Below are 17,770 nucleotides of genomic sequence, written 5' to 3'. Positions count from 1 at the left end.
ATATAAGTACAAAAATTAGTAATGTTTTTACTTAAAGAAGTTTTAAAGTTTTGATAGCGAAAGGAACACGATCGAAAATTGATTAGATTGATTTCAGTAGATGATTTTCATTTAAATTGGTGTTGGTGCTTCATTAACACAAGGAAAAAAAATACAGCTAGTAATTACAAATTGTTTCTGCAATATTTGTTAAACGCATTTTATAATCAAATCAAATTGACTTATGCAAATTAAGCTGTCAATTTCACAAAAATAACTTAATCTCCCGAAAAAATTCCAACTGCAAATTTTCAGTTAAAAAAAGAAGAAAATCTTAATTTTTACAGATCTAAAAAAATATATTGATTTATTATTCCAATGGAAATACCCTTGAAGTTGTATAATTGGCGCAAAAGAAATCGATTTTCAGATCGAAATAGTAAAACAGACAAATAACGTAAAATCGAGTTATCTCACTTGAAAATCCTAATCAACACTTTCACTGATAAACTTTTCTACCTAACGAGATGACAGTGACGTCTCGGTGACTTTTAAGAGCGAATCTTAATTGATTATCGGATTGGAATTTTATAAACTTTGATCTGAGAATATTTTTGTATCGGGGTACTTTTTGTTGGTTTCAATCGGAAGTGCAGTCGACTTTAATTTATTCAACTAATAAGTTGCAGGCGCCATTAGAGCGCATTTGTGAAAACTTCACGTATTGAGTGATTAATTAATTTTGCTTGGGTGAAAATAATATTACATAAAGATTACTTTAAGAATGAATTTCTGTTTATATTTGTCTATAATAGTAAATTTAATTGTGAATTCATTGAGTTATTCGATTCCAGAACCCAAAGTTGAAATTCTTAGTCCACAGGGATTACGAATTTCTATTCCACGTAAGTTTTTTCCCTACCTTTTTTTATTGATTAATTAAAATATGCACCATTAGCTAAAATTAAACTTTAATCACGTGTCGTTTGATGAGGTTATCATTGCCCCAAATAAATCATCTTTATAATAATTGTTATCACGCGGAGTAGTTTGTATGTCATAGAAAAGTGTTTTTTTTATTTTAAATATAAAAACAAGAAACAACAATTTAGAAATACATAGAACATCGTTTGATTATAAAGTATTAAAGTTTATAAAGTAAAATTGTTAATTCATCTTTAAGAATAAATACCTGCTACTCATGACTTTAAATTACTTATTAATAAAAACGAAATGCTTATACACTAACATTTTGACACTTCAAATGACAGCTGACAGCTGAGTTTGACAGATGTCAAATGGCAGCGCCACCAACCCTAAAACGGATTGCTCCCTAACTAACTTCGTAAAATCTCGTTAATCTTTAAAAATACCTTTTTAACTTTTAAGATGAAAAGGGGATTGTCCTTGTTGCATATCATATAAACATTGATAAACCGATCGCCCTAAATCAACCTGGAGAATATTCTGCCGATATTACTGAGCCTACAAATGATAACAAGTGGTTGTTTCATATTTCCAACGCTTTCATTGATCCCGGAAATAAAGTAAACTATTGGATGCATGTTCAATATGGAGGATATGCTTATCGAAAATTAGGATCGCAAGTAGCTGGAGGATCGCCCGTAGAGATTTCCGATTCGGAGTCGACAACAGGCTCCACAACTAAAGTGCAACAACTTCCCAATGATTGTGAAAAGTCTGTTACAACAGTGGGACGCAATGCAGTCTGTAAAGGTCAACTTATTTTCGAAGACAATTTCGAAAGCTTAAATTGGACTATGTGGAAACGGGAAGTTCGAATTCCCATTGATACTGATGATTCGATGTTTGTGTCATTCCAAGATAGATCTGAAAATTGTTATGTGAGCGATGGAAAATTACATATTGTACCAAATTTATTAACAGAGGTTCCAGGCTTCAATGAGACGAGAATTCGAACTGGAAAGATGGACTTGGGAGCGAAGTAAGTTTTTTTTTAATTTTTTTTTAAAAGAAGATATTAGTTGACATATTTTTTAATTTTTACAGATGTACAGCAATAATTGATATGTCCAGGGAGTGCATAAGAAATGCAAGATTCTTCCAAGTCCTACCACCGGTAGTATCGGCAAGAATCAATACAAAAGATTTTTTCACTTTTCGATTTGGAAGAGTCGAAGTTCGGGCCAAAATGCCTAAAGGCGATTGGCTATTTCCATGTAAGATAGTCCCATATACAAGATCAAATTTGTTATTCATATATTTGGTGACTTTTAGTGATACTTCTTGAACCAGCCGAGAGTTACTATGGATTTACAGACTATTCTTCGGGCCAGATGAGAGTCGCATTTATTCGAAGTAACGAACTTCTAGAGAGCAAAACTGGGGATGATCTATCTGGCAAACGAATAATGGGTGGAATTGTGCTTTCAACCGGTGATGAACTTCGTGATTCTTGGCTCAAAAGCAGTCTCAGAAGATCACATATGGGTGATGAGTATCACAATTTCACCCTCATCTGGAATGAGGAAGATATTTCTTTACATCTCGATGGAAAAGAATACGGTTTTATTCGAGGAGGTTTCTCGAAACTTACCCAAACACATAGTCTACCTCATGCATCCCTTTGGAGTAATAGACATTTGATGGCACCGTTTGACAGAGAAGTAAGTACCCTAAAAACAGAAACGACTTATAAGATTGAACTAATTATGCAGTTGATTTTAGTTCTTTTTAACACTTGGATTAGGAGCTGGTGGACATTCTGATTTTCCAGGTGGCTGCCTTAATGGACCAACAAAATTAAACAAAGCTTGGAGGAATCATCATCCAAAAGCTGAACTGCGATTTTGGAATGATCGGGAAAATTGGTTAAAAACTTGGAATGGTGATCAATCGGGACTTCATGTGGATTATGTTAAAGTTTATGCACTATGATTTGTTCCTTAATAAAATAAGATAGTTCATTAAATTGTCTTACTTATTAATATGTTTTATAATTGTATTTTAAATTCGACAAGAGTCAGGTTTTGTTAATACCTTAAAGTCATTTGATTTAAGAGTAAAATCGTGCTATTGGCATAAAATCTAAGCGCCTACATTTCTGATTTTATTTCAATCTGTGTAATCAAATTTTTTTCAGAAGCACTTCACTCTGTGAGGAATTGATAGCTACTTTTGAGTCTTAGTAGTTATAGCGGTCATAGATTTAAATTATTGATTTGAAGATTTAAAAACTATTATTACTTTCTCACGCTTGGTTTTAAAATGAAACTTATAAGCTGTAGATTTGTTTTCTACTAAACGGTCGGATAGGGGAATTCCAAGACATACCTATTATGAATGTTGAGCATCTCTCGGGCAAAAGAAGCTCATTTGACAACTGTACAAACTCGAATGGTAATTACTTAATCGAGTTAATTGAGAATTTTGGGTTTTTGTCGTGAACGGAATATCAAAAAGTGATAATCTAGGAAACTGTACTTTTATTAGCAGTCAAGGTTGCTCTGTTATCGATAATTGCCTAGCCAAAGGTGACTGGCTTGATATTGTAAAAGATTTCAACGTTATCCCTGCTAACTATTCATTACATCTTTCCATTTGTGTCTCTTGTGAGTTTAAATCCCAACTTATTAATTTTCAAGAACAAAACAATACCAGTTGTTCAAAATTGCGTTGGATTGATAAGAAATATGATATTTATAAGCAAAATCTGAATCAACATTCAACAGATCTTTCGCTATCGTCTGAAAATACAATCGATGAATCAACTTAGTCTATTATTACAACCATAAGAGAGTCAAGTGTCACCTTCTTAGTAAACAGAGGCATTTTTACAAGTGCAACTGGTATGTTGATGCCTGTAGAAAAACCAAAGAAATATCTTTTAAATGGTTGAAATTCTTTAGGAAGACTAACAACTCAGCCTTGAAATATCTTTATCTGCAGGCAAATAAGACTTTTAAAAACATGCAACAATATGTGCAAAAAATAGCTCTTAATATGATTCAATGCAGGGATGCTAAAGAATTCTGGAAAAATGTACGAATTTTAGGTAACCGAAACAGATCGAATGTTTTTCCAATTAGTATCGACATGATGGGCTCATAATTCGAAAAACTTACAAAAGTAGATCCTAACCAATTCTGTTCTCAATGCCAGAACTACTTTTTGCCTTAGAAAAAATGAAAAACAATAATGCTCTGGGGTTAGATGGCAGCCGAGTTTTTAAAAATGCCAGCTCACAATAAGAACACATATTGTTCTTATTTAACCGAGTGTTTAACAACGAAGAAATACCAAAGAATTTCAAAGAGTCATCCATTTTAGCGATCTTTAAAAAAGGAGATCCTAATCTCCCCGAAAACTACAGAGGTATCTCTGTTCTCAATTCATTACAAAAACTGTTTACTCAGATGCTATATCTTTCACTTGTACTTTGGGTTGAGACAAACAACAAAATAAGTTGTTTTCAGGCTGGGTTTCGAGCTAACCCCTCTACAGTTGATCAAATTTTTACTCTAACTAATGTCGCTAAACGTTTTTTGAATGAGAAAACTAATCTCTATGCTTTTTTTGCAGATCTTAAAGCTGCCTTTGATAAAATAAACAGAAAACTATTACTTTTCAAACTAGCTGTTGGATTATCAACAAAATTTTTAAGAATATATGAGAAACTTCTTTCAAATACAACAGCGGTAGTTTCTAGGGGTAGAATCTCTTCGCAGCAATTTAAGACGGAAGTCGGTGTCCCGCAAGGTTGCATTCTGAGTCCTTTGCTCTTCTCACTTTTTATTAACGACATTGGAGACAGGTTCCAGGGGGTGTATATTATGTTGATTTGCTTATTAAGGTGCTTTTATATGCTTATGACCTTGTCATTCTTACTCATTACTTGACCAGTATTGTAACTCTGGGATGTTCAAATTAATACTTCAAAATCGAAGATTATGGTTTTTAGATCTAGTAATCATAATTTTAAAAATTACCATTCTTGGAAACTTAATGGTGAAAGGATAGAGGAGTTAAAAAATTTAAATACTTAGGTTTAACAACAATACAAAAATTAAACATCGGACCTCATATAAAAGATATATGTTGCGAAATCAACCATCAACTGCATTTGGTCATGTTTTTAATAACAAATGTATCGAACCGATCATTCAAAGTATTTGATGCAACAATTAAAAGTTCACTCTGTTATGTTAATGAAGTGTGTGGTTACAAAGTATGTGAAGACTTTAAAGATATCCAGAGATATTTCTTCAAACATGTATTTAAGGTCCCTTTAAACACACCTTACTATGCAATATATGTCGAATCTGGACTTCCTCCAATTTTCTTAAAAAACCTTAAGGCAAATGCGGACTATATTGTCAAAGTTTTTTTAAACCATATTTCATTTAGCCTTGAATCATGATGGTTAGTGCGTTAGACTGTCATGCAAGGGGTCTTGAGTTCAATTTTGCCGGTACTTCCTCTGGCGAAGAATTGACAAATCCTTCAAGAGTAATTCTTGTCATGAAAAAGTGCTTTCTCAAATTAGCTGCTCGGATGCGGATTAAAATTGTAGGTCCCTTCCATTCCTGACAACAGTACTCACACACAGGAATGGTTGAGAGTTCTAAGTCACTAGGCCCTGGTTCACAACGGACTGTTGCGCCACCCAATGTATGTATGTGAATAACTTTGGTCCATGGAAGGATGAATTCTATGACTGCATCTCAGCAATTGACGAACAAGTATTTCAAAATTCTCTGAACCGTGCTTAAGAGTCCATGTCAAGAACGATATACAGAAAACTGAATTATTGTTTGGCGGAAGCTAATTATTTTCGAAAAGAATTTACAGTTAACTAGATGAGTTTAATATTTAAGATCCATACTGAAATGCTAGCGCTAAATAACAGACCTCATAGGGTTGATATAAATCATAATAGTAATCTTTGCAACCTTAATCAAATCGAAAACGTTTATCATTTCCTAGCAAGATGTCCAATACTCTCAGAAATTCGATGTTTATATACTTAAGGAAAAGTTTTCTTTCTACAGAAGAGAGTTACTCAATTCTTAATGGTGAGTTGTTGAGGTTGGAAGGTTCTTATCAGGTTTGTTACTGAAGGTATCGCTTACAGAAATACTTATGTAAAACTCTTTTGGAATCAATAGTTTTAGCTAAACTTAAAGCCCATCTTTCAGTGAACATTGAATCCCTTAATCTACCATTACTCTTAAATCGATTAATTCATCAATCTTTAAAATTTAAATATGTACACTAGTTAAAACGTTTTCTTTCTTTAAAAAAATGTAACTCCTGCAATATATTTGTATTAGTTTCCATTAGTTTTAATTAGATCTGATTGAAATAATGTCTTAAACTCTAATGATATTTTGTTAAAATTCGTCTATGTCAACTGGTAAAATTATATTTAATGTTAAAATACTCTACACTTTTTCATTTACAATTTTCTTGCTGTGTTTGAATTTATGAATGTAAATTTTATTGTAATAATTTTAGATATAATGGGCAGACGGCTTTAAGATATGCTCGCAAATCTTTTATATTAAAACATTTGTACTTTATATTTTGAAAAAATAAAGATAATAATAAAAATAATAAAAATACTTTATACGACCCCTAACTTTTCTTTTAGTTTTTTTTTTAAATTTTTTCTTGATGAAATCGTTTTGAATTGATAGATGAATTTTCAGTTTATAATTCGTAACAACATTTTTCATCACTTTTGAATTGTGCGATAGAGAGTTCTTGAGAAATCAAATTATAAAAATTCTGTTTTCAGATGTTTGACAGTAAAAGTGAGAAAGTTGTACCTAAAATCTTGTTCATATTTCTGAGAATACGGAAATCTCTGAAATCTTAAAAATATAAACTCACCAAATTCCAGCCATTTTCAATGATATAATAGGTATATAATGAAGGTAATAACAAAAACCAATGATAGTTGTAGCTGGCCCCTTATTGCTATCATTAAAATTAAATTAATTCTATTGTTTTAAAAAATAAAATAAATCGTTCCACTGATAAGTCAGAGAAATGTTCCGGTTGATTTCAACCAGGGCAGAATTGTTTGTTGATCGCTAAAAACGAAGTATGGACACAATCCAATTCTGTCAAAAGATGCAGAAACTAGTTTCACTGTTGAAAACCAATAAAAACTTTAACTAACCCCTTATCCACAATGTTTGATTTCCATCAGTTACAGTTTTAGATAGCCGGCCTGTCAAACAATTCTAAAGATTAGTTTCAATTATGACAATCAAACCACTTAAACATTTTTTTATATTTTTCAATAACTCGAGACTTCTTTTGCAATTTTATGTCCTCTAAATTTCGTGTTTGATATTTACTTCTTGACACTTTTCGGCTTTTTTGAGTTCCAATTTTGATGAAATTGCGTTCACGCATTCCAAACTTGAAATTATGTTCAGCAACGAGACTCGTTTTCAAGTTACCTAAAACATTAATTCAAATTCTTGCTGGCTTTAACTTTACAAAAAGGTCAGAAGAAAGTCATCCAGGACAGTTAGTAACACAAAACATGCAATATTTTCTTACTTAAATCTTCTAAATTTTATTCAGTCTATGTTTTAGTTAAATTTTAAAGTGCGTAGACTCTTATATAGTCTACGTGAAGTCCAGCATTCTCTCCATTCCAAGTCTTTAACCAATTCTCTCGATCATTCCAGAACTGTAATTCCGCCTTTGGGTGTTCATTTTTCCATGGTTTCTCAAGTCGCGCAAATCCATTCAAGACACCGTCAGGGAAATCAGAATGTCCTCCAGCTGAAACGCCTAGAGTTAGGAAAAACTAAAACAAAATTTTTCATTATACGAGTATTAGAACGGACATATTTTCAGACTTTTTTCTACCAACCTCTCTGTCAAACGGAGCCATAGCATTGCCATTATCCCATAGCTTGGCATGTTTTAGATTTTGTGTTGTATAAAGTCTCGAGAACCCACCCCGAATTATAGCATATTCATTACCATCAATTTCGAGTGATATCAAATTATCCGTCCAAGTGAGTGTATAAGTGTGAAAGTCATTTCCCAAGTGCGTTCTTCGTAAACTTCCCTTTAACCATACATCACGAAGTGCTTCCCTTGTTGCCAAAACAACTCCTCCAGCAATGCGATATCCTGAAATTTCATTATCATCGCGATCGTTCAGAAATTCATTGCCACGAATAAACGCCACCCTCATCTGTCCCGAGGCGTATTCTGTGAATCCGTAATAATTTTCTATAGGTTCCAACAAAATCACTGTAAGAATTCAAAATCTCAACAGAACTGATATTTTTCAGAACATCATAAAAAAAAACCTACATGGAAATAGCCAATCTCCTCGAGGCAATTTTGCCCGTACCTCAACCTTGCCATAACGAAAACTGAAAAAGTCCTTTGTTCGAATTCTTGCCGACACCACTGGTGGAAGAATTTGTGAAAACTGTGCGTGCCTTGTGCATTCCTGAGAGATATCGACAATTCCTGTGCAACTGAAAGAATATCATGAACTATAACAAAAGATAGATTTAATATTTTTCCTTCTACCTACTCAGATCCAAGATCCAATTCTCCAGTTCTTATACTAGACTCAGTAAACCCAGGAACTTCAGACAATAAATTGGGTACAATGTGTAACTGTCCATCGCTGACATAACAATTCTCATCCCGTTTTTGAAAGGAAACAAATTCAGCATCATTCGCATAGAGCGGTATTCGAACTTCTCGCTTCCATTTCGTCCAATTCAGAGTGTTGAAGTTGTCTTCGAAGATAAGTTGACCTTTGCAGACGATTTTTCGATCAACTGTTGTTCTCGAGGGTTCACAAGTGAATTCGTCATCGGTGGTGGTGGGTGATGTCGGGCGGGTGTATGTTTCTGAGCTACTTGTTGGTGTTAGAATTGGTGGCGGGTCTTCGGAATCTGAAGATGGTTCGGAAATATTAACAGCATCGCCCGATGCAATTTCAGAACCTAACTTTCGGAATGCATAGCTTCCGTATTGAACATGGACCCAGAAATTAATTTTATCTCCAGGATCAATGAAGGCATTTCTTATTTCAAAAACCCATTGTCCATTGGAGGGGTTTGTTATATCGCCAATATAATCTCCAGGCTGCAGTAAGGCGATGGGCTTGTTAATGTTTATGTGATAGCCCACCAAAACGATTCCATTTTCATCTGAAAGGAAAAACACACAAGTTAAAAAATGAAATTAATTCTAAAGTAAAAGCATCCGAGCTTATATAGTTTTAATCCTTTTCCCTTTGTTTAACAAGAATCCCAGATCGGGTTCAGCTATCAAACTAGTAACTTTTTCATGAATTTCAAATTCAGAACTTTACTTAACAAACCCCTCCAAAACACTCCTCCTTGTGTGTTAAAGAAATATTACTTGTATCTTTTCCGAAGTATCTAATGAAGTTGTGAATATAATAAATTATAGAGTAATAAAGTTCAGCTTTTAGTTGAATACCAAAAACGTGATCAACTGTAGTTTTGACCGAAGCTGACTTGACTTGACATTTAATTTGCTTTAGTTGGAACTTAATTTTGGCAGCTGGCCAATCAGATACTAGAAACTTGTATAACTTTCAAGTCCCATATGTCGTCTGAACCTGCGCAATTGAAACCAAATTGAATGTTTAAAACGTCAAACAAAAGTCCTCTATGCTTTTTCAACAAAACCTATTTTTTTCAATATGAAAAGAGTAACTGGTACTGGATTCGTAGCCAATGGAACTAGATTGGATAAGTATAGTTTTTTTTTACCTTTGTATTCTTTCTTGCCAATGGAACTTGTTTTGCTAAATAAATAAATTTGGTGGCTCCACAGTCCGAAAAGAATCATGGCCTAGTGACTTACAACTCTCAACTATTCCTTTGTGCAAGTAATTGCAGAGATGGACTGGACCTACAGTTTTTTAAGCCGAATCCGGGCGGATAATTCCTCGCAAAAGGCAGTATCCATGAATAAAACTTTAGGTGGCACAGGCAGGGATCGAACCCAAGACCTCTGAAATGAGAGTCCAACGCACTTACCATCATGCCAAGGGTACTACAAACTTTTGTTGCTGTATCTGTTAAATTTCTGTTTGATTAAAATACTCTTCGTGTCACATGAATAGGGAGACGTTTTTTTGTTTTTATTCGACGATATTTTGGATTAAGTTGAAAAATACAAGTTTTATGGCGGTTTTTCTGAAGAAGGTCATAAAAAGAACCTGTTTTTTGTATGGACAAATCAGAGCTTTGCCAAATTTAAATTCGGGAAAAAAACCGGTAATAATGAGACCCTTAAAACTTCCCAATGGAGAACTTTGATATAATTAGTGCAAAGATCAAAGTCAAAAATATGCAATTAATAAGTGAATATCAAGCTGTAGGTCCCTTACAAACATTTTGTTTAAGGAAAAACGGTGAATACATTTTTTTAACTATCTGTGAAATTGTTTTAATAATTGTATTTATTTATTAAAAAAAAAACAATATTTTCTATAAGTTTTCAGTTTTAACAAATTTGTAGGTTTTTATTTTCTATAAAAAAACTTTCAATTCTTCTAAAAATTAAAATTGATTTCAAAAACGTTATTCTGCAATCAGAATCTTACTACGGATGGGTTTTTGACATTTATCCTCGAATGGATCTTATGTCATTTCGTTCTCAAATGTTGGTAGATATCGATATTGCATTTGTATCTCAATGGCTGTGTTCGTTGAGTAGTTTTGCATTTGCAGTCATGTGTTTTCCATTGGGGAATAGAAAATGAATCTGTTACTCGTGATATTATTTAGTTTTGTCAATGAAAATGGACTAACTGGGCTTATATTGCAAGAGAAAACAATAGAAAAGATAATTAAGTTTTACTATGTTTCCACCAGAGGTTTATCTCAGTTTAGATTAAATAAATCTTTTTAGTTTTTCCACCACACAAGAAGATTTAAAAATGATTAAGTTTGACAGTACTTTCTAAAATGCAAATGGTGCTTCGACTGGCGTTTTTCTTTTTTAGTTCAGAGCAGAGCTCGAACTGTCAAAAGAATAATTGTGTTTCTTTTTGAGCTCTTATCGTTCAGAGCTTCAAATTCGTGCTTCTTTTTTAGTTCTGAACATGTTCAGAGCGCGCTCTGCTGATATTTGAAAGCCGGGAAATTAGAAAAAATCATCGTCAAAACAATAAAAATGGCGGAAGAGGCTAGTCGCTTTAGTGCAGAAGGAAAGATAGTTTAGAAAAAAACTAATTGCGTATAACATTTTTATGAATCAAATTTATTTCAGGCTTCCAACTCTATGACTGTGTTTTTAATTAATTTGATTCAAGAAAATGCTGAACGCCTTCAAACAGACGACATTTTAAGTCATGACAGTTTAGTGCTCAAGTTGTTTCATAATTAAATCAGAGATCTCTGAACGTACCCTGCTCAGAACTCTACTCTACTCTACTCTGTTCGCTCAGACTCTGCTTAGTGCTCAGCTCTGAGCTAAAAAAACGCTAGATGTTACTTATGAAGTACAAGTGAGATAGTTTGATTCGTGTTAAACAATGAAGAGCTGAATAGTTCGGCATCATATAATAATATATGCTACCTACTCCAGGTGCAACCTTTTTTGTAAAATTAATTGGAACAAAACTATATTTTTTGTACAAAAACATGGAAATAAACAGACCATAATGCATTATCTGTAAAACCAACTCTTCCACACAGGTTTTCCTTCACAAATTTTGACTCGAATACGGTCGCGGATTCAAGCCCATTTCAACTCCATTCAGATATATAAAGAGCTACAAGCTCGCTTCAACACCACATGTTAATTTAGTAGTCTACGAACAAACCCCTTTCTTGAAGTTTTTATTGTATGTCAAATTTTTTCTTTAAAACTCTAAAATTGACTATCACCTTACACAGATGTATTTGCTTGATTTTGACAGTTAACTATTAAAAATCAGCTTACCCGATTTCACCTTCCTGGCCACGTAAAAGCCTCGTAGTTGCCTCGGATACGGAGGGATTTACTGTTGACAACCTAGGATATGCACGTGGAATGTTAGGTTCTTTGACAGACCGCGTGCGGCCGAAGAATTAGCGGAGACCCTAGACTGCTATGAGGCAGATATCACCGCCATTCAGGAAATTCGATGGGATGGGCCGGGCAAAAAGAGGATGAAAAACTTCGATATTTACTATGGTGACTGCTACCACGAAAATCAACAGCGCTTATTTTGATGCGGCTTCGTCATTAGAGCCAGATTCAGGCAAGAAGTCCTGAGCTATAGATGCATCAATGAGCTCCTCATGACCATACGCATCAAGGCTAAATTCGGCAACTTTAGCCTGATATGCGCGCACGCCCCCACAGAAGGGAAAGACGACAACACCAAAGATATAATCTTCGAGCTCTTAGATATAACATATGAGCAGTGTCCTAGCTATGAATTTAAAATTGTCCTGTGCGATTTGAATGCCAAGTTAGGAAGGGAAGACATCTTTGGTGGAATAATCGGGAAGAACAGCCTGCACGACAACACTTCCGACAATGGATTCAGGCTCATAGATTTTGTCGCGGGGCGAAACTTCATGGTAGACAGTACGCGTTTTCCACACCTCAAAATCCACAAAGGAACTTGGAGTTCTCCAGATCAATCTACCGTCAACCAAATTGACCATATTGCTATCGACGCCAGACACGCTTCCAGCATCAAGGATGTTCGAACTTTCCGAGAAGCTAACATCGACTCGGACCACTACCTCGTTGTAGCCAAGGTAGCACTTCGGATTTCCAGACCCAAGGCAAAACAGGGAGGTGCGGGGAGAAGGTACAACGTCGAACGTCTACAACCGCCAGAGATCGCCAAATCCTTTTCCGACCGAGTTACAAGTAACCTCTCTCGAAGTTCTCTGCCGCCAACACAATGTATCGAAAACCAGTGGCAATAGTGCACATGAGGTCTATGAGCAGAAGATAGGAACATCGACTTCTCCGAAGGAAAAAGAGAGGGCATGAGAAGCGTGCGGTGGAAGATGTTGAGAGGTTTAAAAGCATGAATGAAGTTCAAAAGTTTTGTGAACAGGTGAAACGAAATTCACAGGTATGTACATAAACCACAGTCAATGCTAAAGATATGGAAGGACCACTTCTGCAGATTGTATTACGGCGACGAAGAACCGAATCTCGCTATCAGGCAGGATGATCCATTCAACATAGTCGACGAAAGCCAACAATCCTGTCCTCCCGACTAAGACGAAGTTAAGATTGCCATATCTAAGCTGAAGTCTAATAAAGCCGCTGGAGCGGATGGCTTGAATACCGAGCTCTTTAAATCAGCTGGAGATAAGTTGATAAGTTGGTTAAGAGCATACACCAACTTATCTGTAAGATATGGTCGGAAGAAGCCGATAAATGGAACCTCAGTATTGTTTGCCTGTTCCTGAAAAAAGGAGACCCTCTAAACTGCACCACCTATAGAGGAATCAGTCTACTTAACATCGCCTATAAAATCTTCTCTTCCGTAATATGTAACCGTCTAAAACCCATCGTCAACAACCTGATAGGTCCTTACCAGTGTAGTTTTAGACCAGGAAAGTCCACAGTTAATCAAATATTCACATTACGGCAGATCCTGGAAAAAAAAAACCCAAGAACACCAAATCGACACCCACCATCTTTTCATCGATTTCATGGCCGCATATGACAGCATCTACAGGGACGAGCTGTATAGAGCCATGTCTAGTTTTGCCATCCCTGCCAAACTCGCTGCTCCATAAAGGTTGGAAACAACTTAACAGAACCTTTCGATGTCAATAAAGGTTTTAGACAAGGTCATGTGATTTTTTTAACATCCTTGAAAGAATAGTGCAGAGCTCACATGTCAACAATAGAGGCACTATCTTTCAAAACTCTGTCCAATTACTAGCATATGCTGATGACATTGACATAATCAAAAGAACTCAGCGTGATGTCAATGGAGCTTTTGTGACAGGGGCGGCAAAAATGCGTTTAACGGTTAATAAGGGCAAAACAAAGTACATGCTGTCGTCAAGAAAGGACATACAACACCGATGTCTTGGTCAAAACGTCACCATCGATAGACGTAACTTTGAGGTAGTCAATGACTTCGCCTATCTAGGCTCCGCTGTAAACGCAGAAAACAACACCAGCGCTGAGATCAAACGCAGAATAACTCTTGCTAACCGCTGTTTCTTTGGACTAAGAAAGCAATTGAGTGGTAAAGTCCTCTCTTGAGAGACCAAAGTGTCGCTATGTAAGACCCTAATCATCCCCGTCCTGCTATATGGTGCAGAAACATGGACTATGACAAAAGTGGATGAAAGCACCTTGGGTCGGTTCGAGAGAAAAGTTCTTCGTGTGATCTACGGTCCCGTATGCATCGAAGGGAGTGGAGGAGAAGATGGAACGACGAGCTGTACGGGCTGTACAGCGATCTAGACTTAGCCAGAAGGGTAAAAGTCCAACGACTTAGATGGCTAGGTCATGTAGAGCGAATGGACATTAACGTTCCAGCCCGGAAGGTCTTCGAATCCAATCCAGAGGGACGGCGCAGTAGAAGAAGACCGCGGATCAGGTGGGGCGCACAAATGGAAAGTGATCTCACCCAACATGGAGCGCCAAACTGGAGACATCTAGCTAGGGACCGAGCTAGATGGAAATGTTTATTGGGTGAGGCCCTACTTCACACAGGACTGTAGCGCCACCTTAAGTAAGTAAGTATAGGTATAATTTTCAGAGCAAGGGTTGAAATATTGAACTTGAATTATATTCCGCATTAGTCAGATCTACCTTTCCTTTGTAGTTATTGTAACAGACATGGGCATTACGATATTTACGACTTCATAGCTATTTGTCCGATACTACAAGAAATTCGAAGGCTCTATTTTCAACTTAGTGTCCTCTCATAGAGAACAAATGTTTGGTGTAATGAACGGATCCGTTGGGTGGACAAATCTCTTCATGTTCTGTGACCACGCTTCGATTTATCGAAGAAGCTTTTCCACCTTTTAATTTTTTTTTTAAATTCTGTTTTCCTAAAAATATTAATTTACAAATTTCTAAAACAATTTATAATATGAATTTATACAAACGTAAACTAGAACGCAAAAATCAGTAGTTATCAAAAGATCATTTACTTTTTTCTGTTTGTTTGAGTATAACAAGAAATCTAATGAAAACCTACCAGCTATTAATGTTAATTTCTGGCAGAAATATATTTTTTTGATTTTCAAATTGTAGAAAAAATGTTTTTTTAATGAAATAAAGGCATAATAATAATAATAATTATTGATACATAGTACATTTTTCAATAACCCTGATTTTTATACTTTTTATGTGGGAAAGCAGAATTTAAATAAATACACAGGCTCTTTATGACGTTTACTTTAAAGTCCAATTTTAAGTTCTTTGACGTTGTGTTAATCTTGCTCTATTTATTTTTCAAGATAACCTAAATAAACCTTGGCATAGTTATTAACACAGACTCTGCTTATCAAATTTCCCATTGATACAGAATTTATTGCATTCAAGATCACAATTGTTAATTGGTTTTTCACAAAAATTAAAACAAATCAAAACAAATGACCTAAGACACCAAAATCTGATTCATTTGATATTTATGCCGGAGTCATAATTCAAACAAAAAAATTATAAACAAACGACCTTTAATTTTCTGTTTATTGATTTTGGTTGTTTTTAAATTACACTTCTTCTTAATAGACCACCGCCCGCCAACCACAGAATGAGTATTATTTCTTAAAACCGGATTTTTTAAAAGATTGTTTAAATAAAATTAAACAAAGAAATATCCCCCGAAAAAATTTTAAACTTGTCTTAAATCAATACAAAAAAAGAATCACCACTAAATGAAGATCAAGACTTACGCGGAATTGATATTCGCAATCCTTTAGGACTAAGAATTTGCACTTTAGGATCAGGAATGGTATAAGTCAGTGCACTCACTAGAAGATTTAAAAATAGACACGCATAGAACGCTAGATGCATATTAAAAGCATTTCCAGTTTTAAAGGTTTTCATTTTGAATTTTTAAAAATTTTGAAGAGAATAATTATAAACAATTTCTATTGATCTGCATTACAAAGAATTTATTTTATTGTTTGTGTGATTTTAAGTTGTGTTTCAAAATTAATAACAAACTAGAATTTAATGACTTTTAAACTAAACACGCGATTAAGGTGTGTGTGGTACGCGTCTAGGTTGTATCTTGAGTTCGAATTGACTGATTTGACTTTAAATGAAATGCTGCCAACAAGATCGTTCTGCAGCTACTGAATACTAAAACACCTCTTAATGGAGACAAGAACATGAACTTGATTTCAAATCTTCTTTTTTAATCTAAACATTCTCTTAAATTAGGTTCTTTAGGTAGATAAATGAGGTTTGTGAAGAGTATAATGATCATGAGTCTATTTATTTCTCTTAAAATTTAGCGATGATTGATTTTAAATGCAAAGAGAAAGTTTTTAAACAATTCTTTTATTGCTTCCCGGCTTTTGGATGGATTGAAAAAAATAAAATTAATACAAAATTTAATATTCAAAAAGTTTCCTTGATGAGAATTACACAGTAATAATTAAAAATTGTTATAGCTTTGCGGTGCACACCCAGCTTAATGGTTTGGTGAGGCATTCAAAAAATCCCCGTTCTGGTTACCGACTTTTTATTTTGTGTCGACTGGTGGGTTATTTGTTTTAGCCTTGTGATGACTTGGAATTAATTTAATGAATTTGACTTAATGTACCTTCTTTTATTCATAAATCTGTTCTTATCTTTAAAAATGTGAGTTAGTTTAATTGATTATTTTTGGAGTAGGCTTTCTATTTTCAATATGTTCAAACTTATTAAAATTTTGTCTACGAAATTTATTTTTAATTTATTTAAACGAAATCTTCCAACTTAAGGTTTATTTACTAAAAAAATAAAACAATTTTATTTATTTTAACCGTGGTTACATGTTGGGATCTCAACAATTTGTTCTGATTTTATATGACTTTTTATGCCACATTCTGTCAGTACTTGACAGTACTTTAAAATAAAAATCATTTTAGACTCTTCTGAAAGTGTTCAATTTCAATTAGAAAAAGGGGCTGGGATGCGACAGACACTGATAACTTCCCATCCCGTCTGTCGATTTGTCTTGCTTAAAAGTTCGCAAGTTTTCATGGTGGGTTAAAAAAAATGTCAGTTAAATTATTCTTAAAAAATTTAAAACTACTAACAATATTTTTCATAAAAAAGAAATGTTTAGTTTAAAAATCTAGTTTTGTTAAACAAATTTTTAGTCGAAAAAACTGTTTACAAATTTTAGTAGCAATTCTTATATTTTTACAAATTGGTTTAATGAAATTAATTTGAGAGATATCAAGAACCGAACATCAATGTTTATCATATTTGATTTTTTGTAGATTTTTTTTTATGGAATAACAGACTCTTGAATTTTTACAAAAAAAAAACTACTGAAATTTTACCAAGTTTTAGTATTGTTGTCAATTCGATTTTTCTCAAAATTTAACTGAATGTTGAAAATAATATTTTGTATAAGTTAAATTTAGTTCGAAGCCATAATCTCAAAGTCTTGAAAAGATATTTGAATCGAAAATCAATTTTTATTAACTTTTGTTAAATTTTCTTTTAAGTTTTTATTTTTTGTAAAAAAAACTGTCGATTCGATTTTTTTCAAAATCTTACTGAATGTTGAAAAAATATTTTTTAAAAGATAAAATTAGCTTAAAGCCAATATCTCAAATTTTTGAAAAGA

The 17,770-nt window shown here is 34.1% G+C and overlaps 2 protein-coding genes across 2 annotated transcripts; one reads left to right on the top strand and one right to left on the bottom strand.

Moving 5' to 3' along the window:
* The first annotated feature begins 623 nt into the window (after positions 1 to 623).
* Positions 624 to 2,946, top strand: LOC129939143 (beta-1,3-glucan-binding protein-like). Its single transcript, XM_056047027.1, has 5 exons — positions 624 to 884; positions 1,369 to 1,945; positions 2,011 to 2,180; positions 2,239 to 2,627; positions 2,689 to 2,946. The coding sequence occupies exons 1-5, from the start codon at positions 764 to 766 to the stop codon at positions 2,896 to 2,898; spliced, it is 1,467 nt and encodes a 488-aa protein (XP_055903002.1). The 5' UTR covers positions 624 to 763; the 3' UTR covers positions 2,899 to 2,946.
* Positions 2,947 to 7,508: 4,562 nt separating this feature from the next.
* On the bottom strand, positions 7,509 to 16,288 carry LOC129939141 (gram-negative bacteria-binding protein 1-like). The gene is made up of 5 exons (XM_056047025.1): positions 15,876 to 16,288; positions 8,537 to 9,164; positions 8,308 to 8,477; positions 7,856 to 8,244; positions 7,509 to 7,789 (listed from the first exon to the last, which is right to left on the bottom strand). Exons 1-5 carry the CDS (start codon positions 16,027 to 16,029, stop codon positions 7,580 to 7,582), a joined length of 1,551 nt encoding a protein of 516 aa, XP_055903000.1. The 5' UTR covers positions 16,030 to 16,288; the 3' UTR covers positions 7,509 to 7,579.
* Between the last annotated feature and the right edge of the window lie 1,482 nt (positions 16,289 to 17,770).

This window comes from Eupeodes corollae, chromosome 1 (assembly GCF_945859685.1).
Source record: "Eupeodes corollae chromosome 1, idEupCoro1.1, whole genome shotgun sequence".
NCBI classification, from domain to species: domain Eukaryota; kingdom Metazoa; phylum Arthropoda; class Insecta; order Diptera; family Syrphidae; genus Eupeodes; species Eupeodes corollae.
This window is presented reverse-complemented; position numbering and strand designations above follow the sequence as displayed.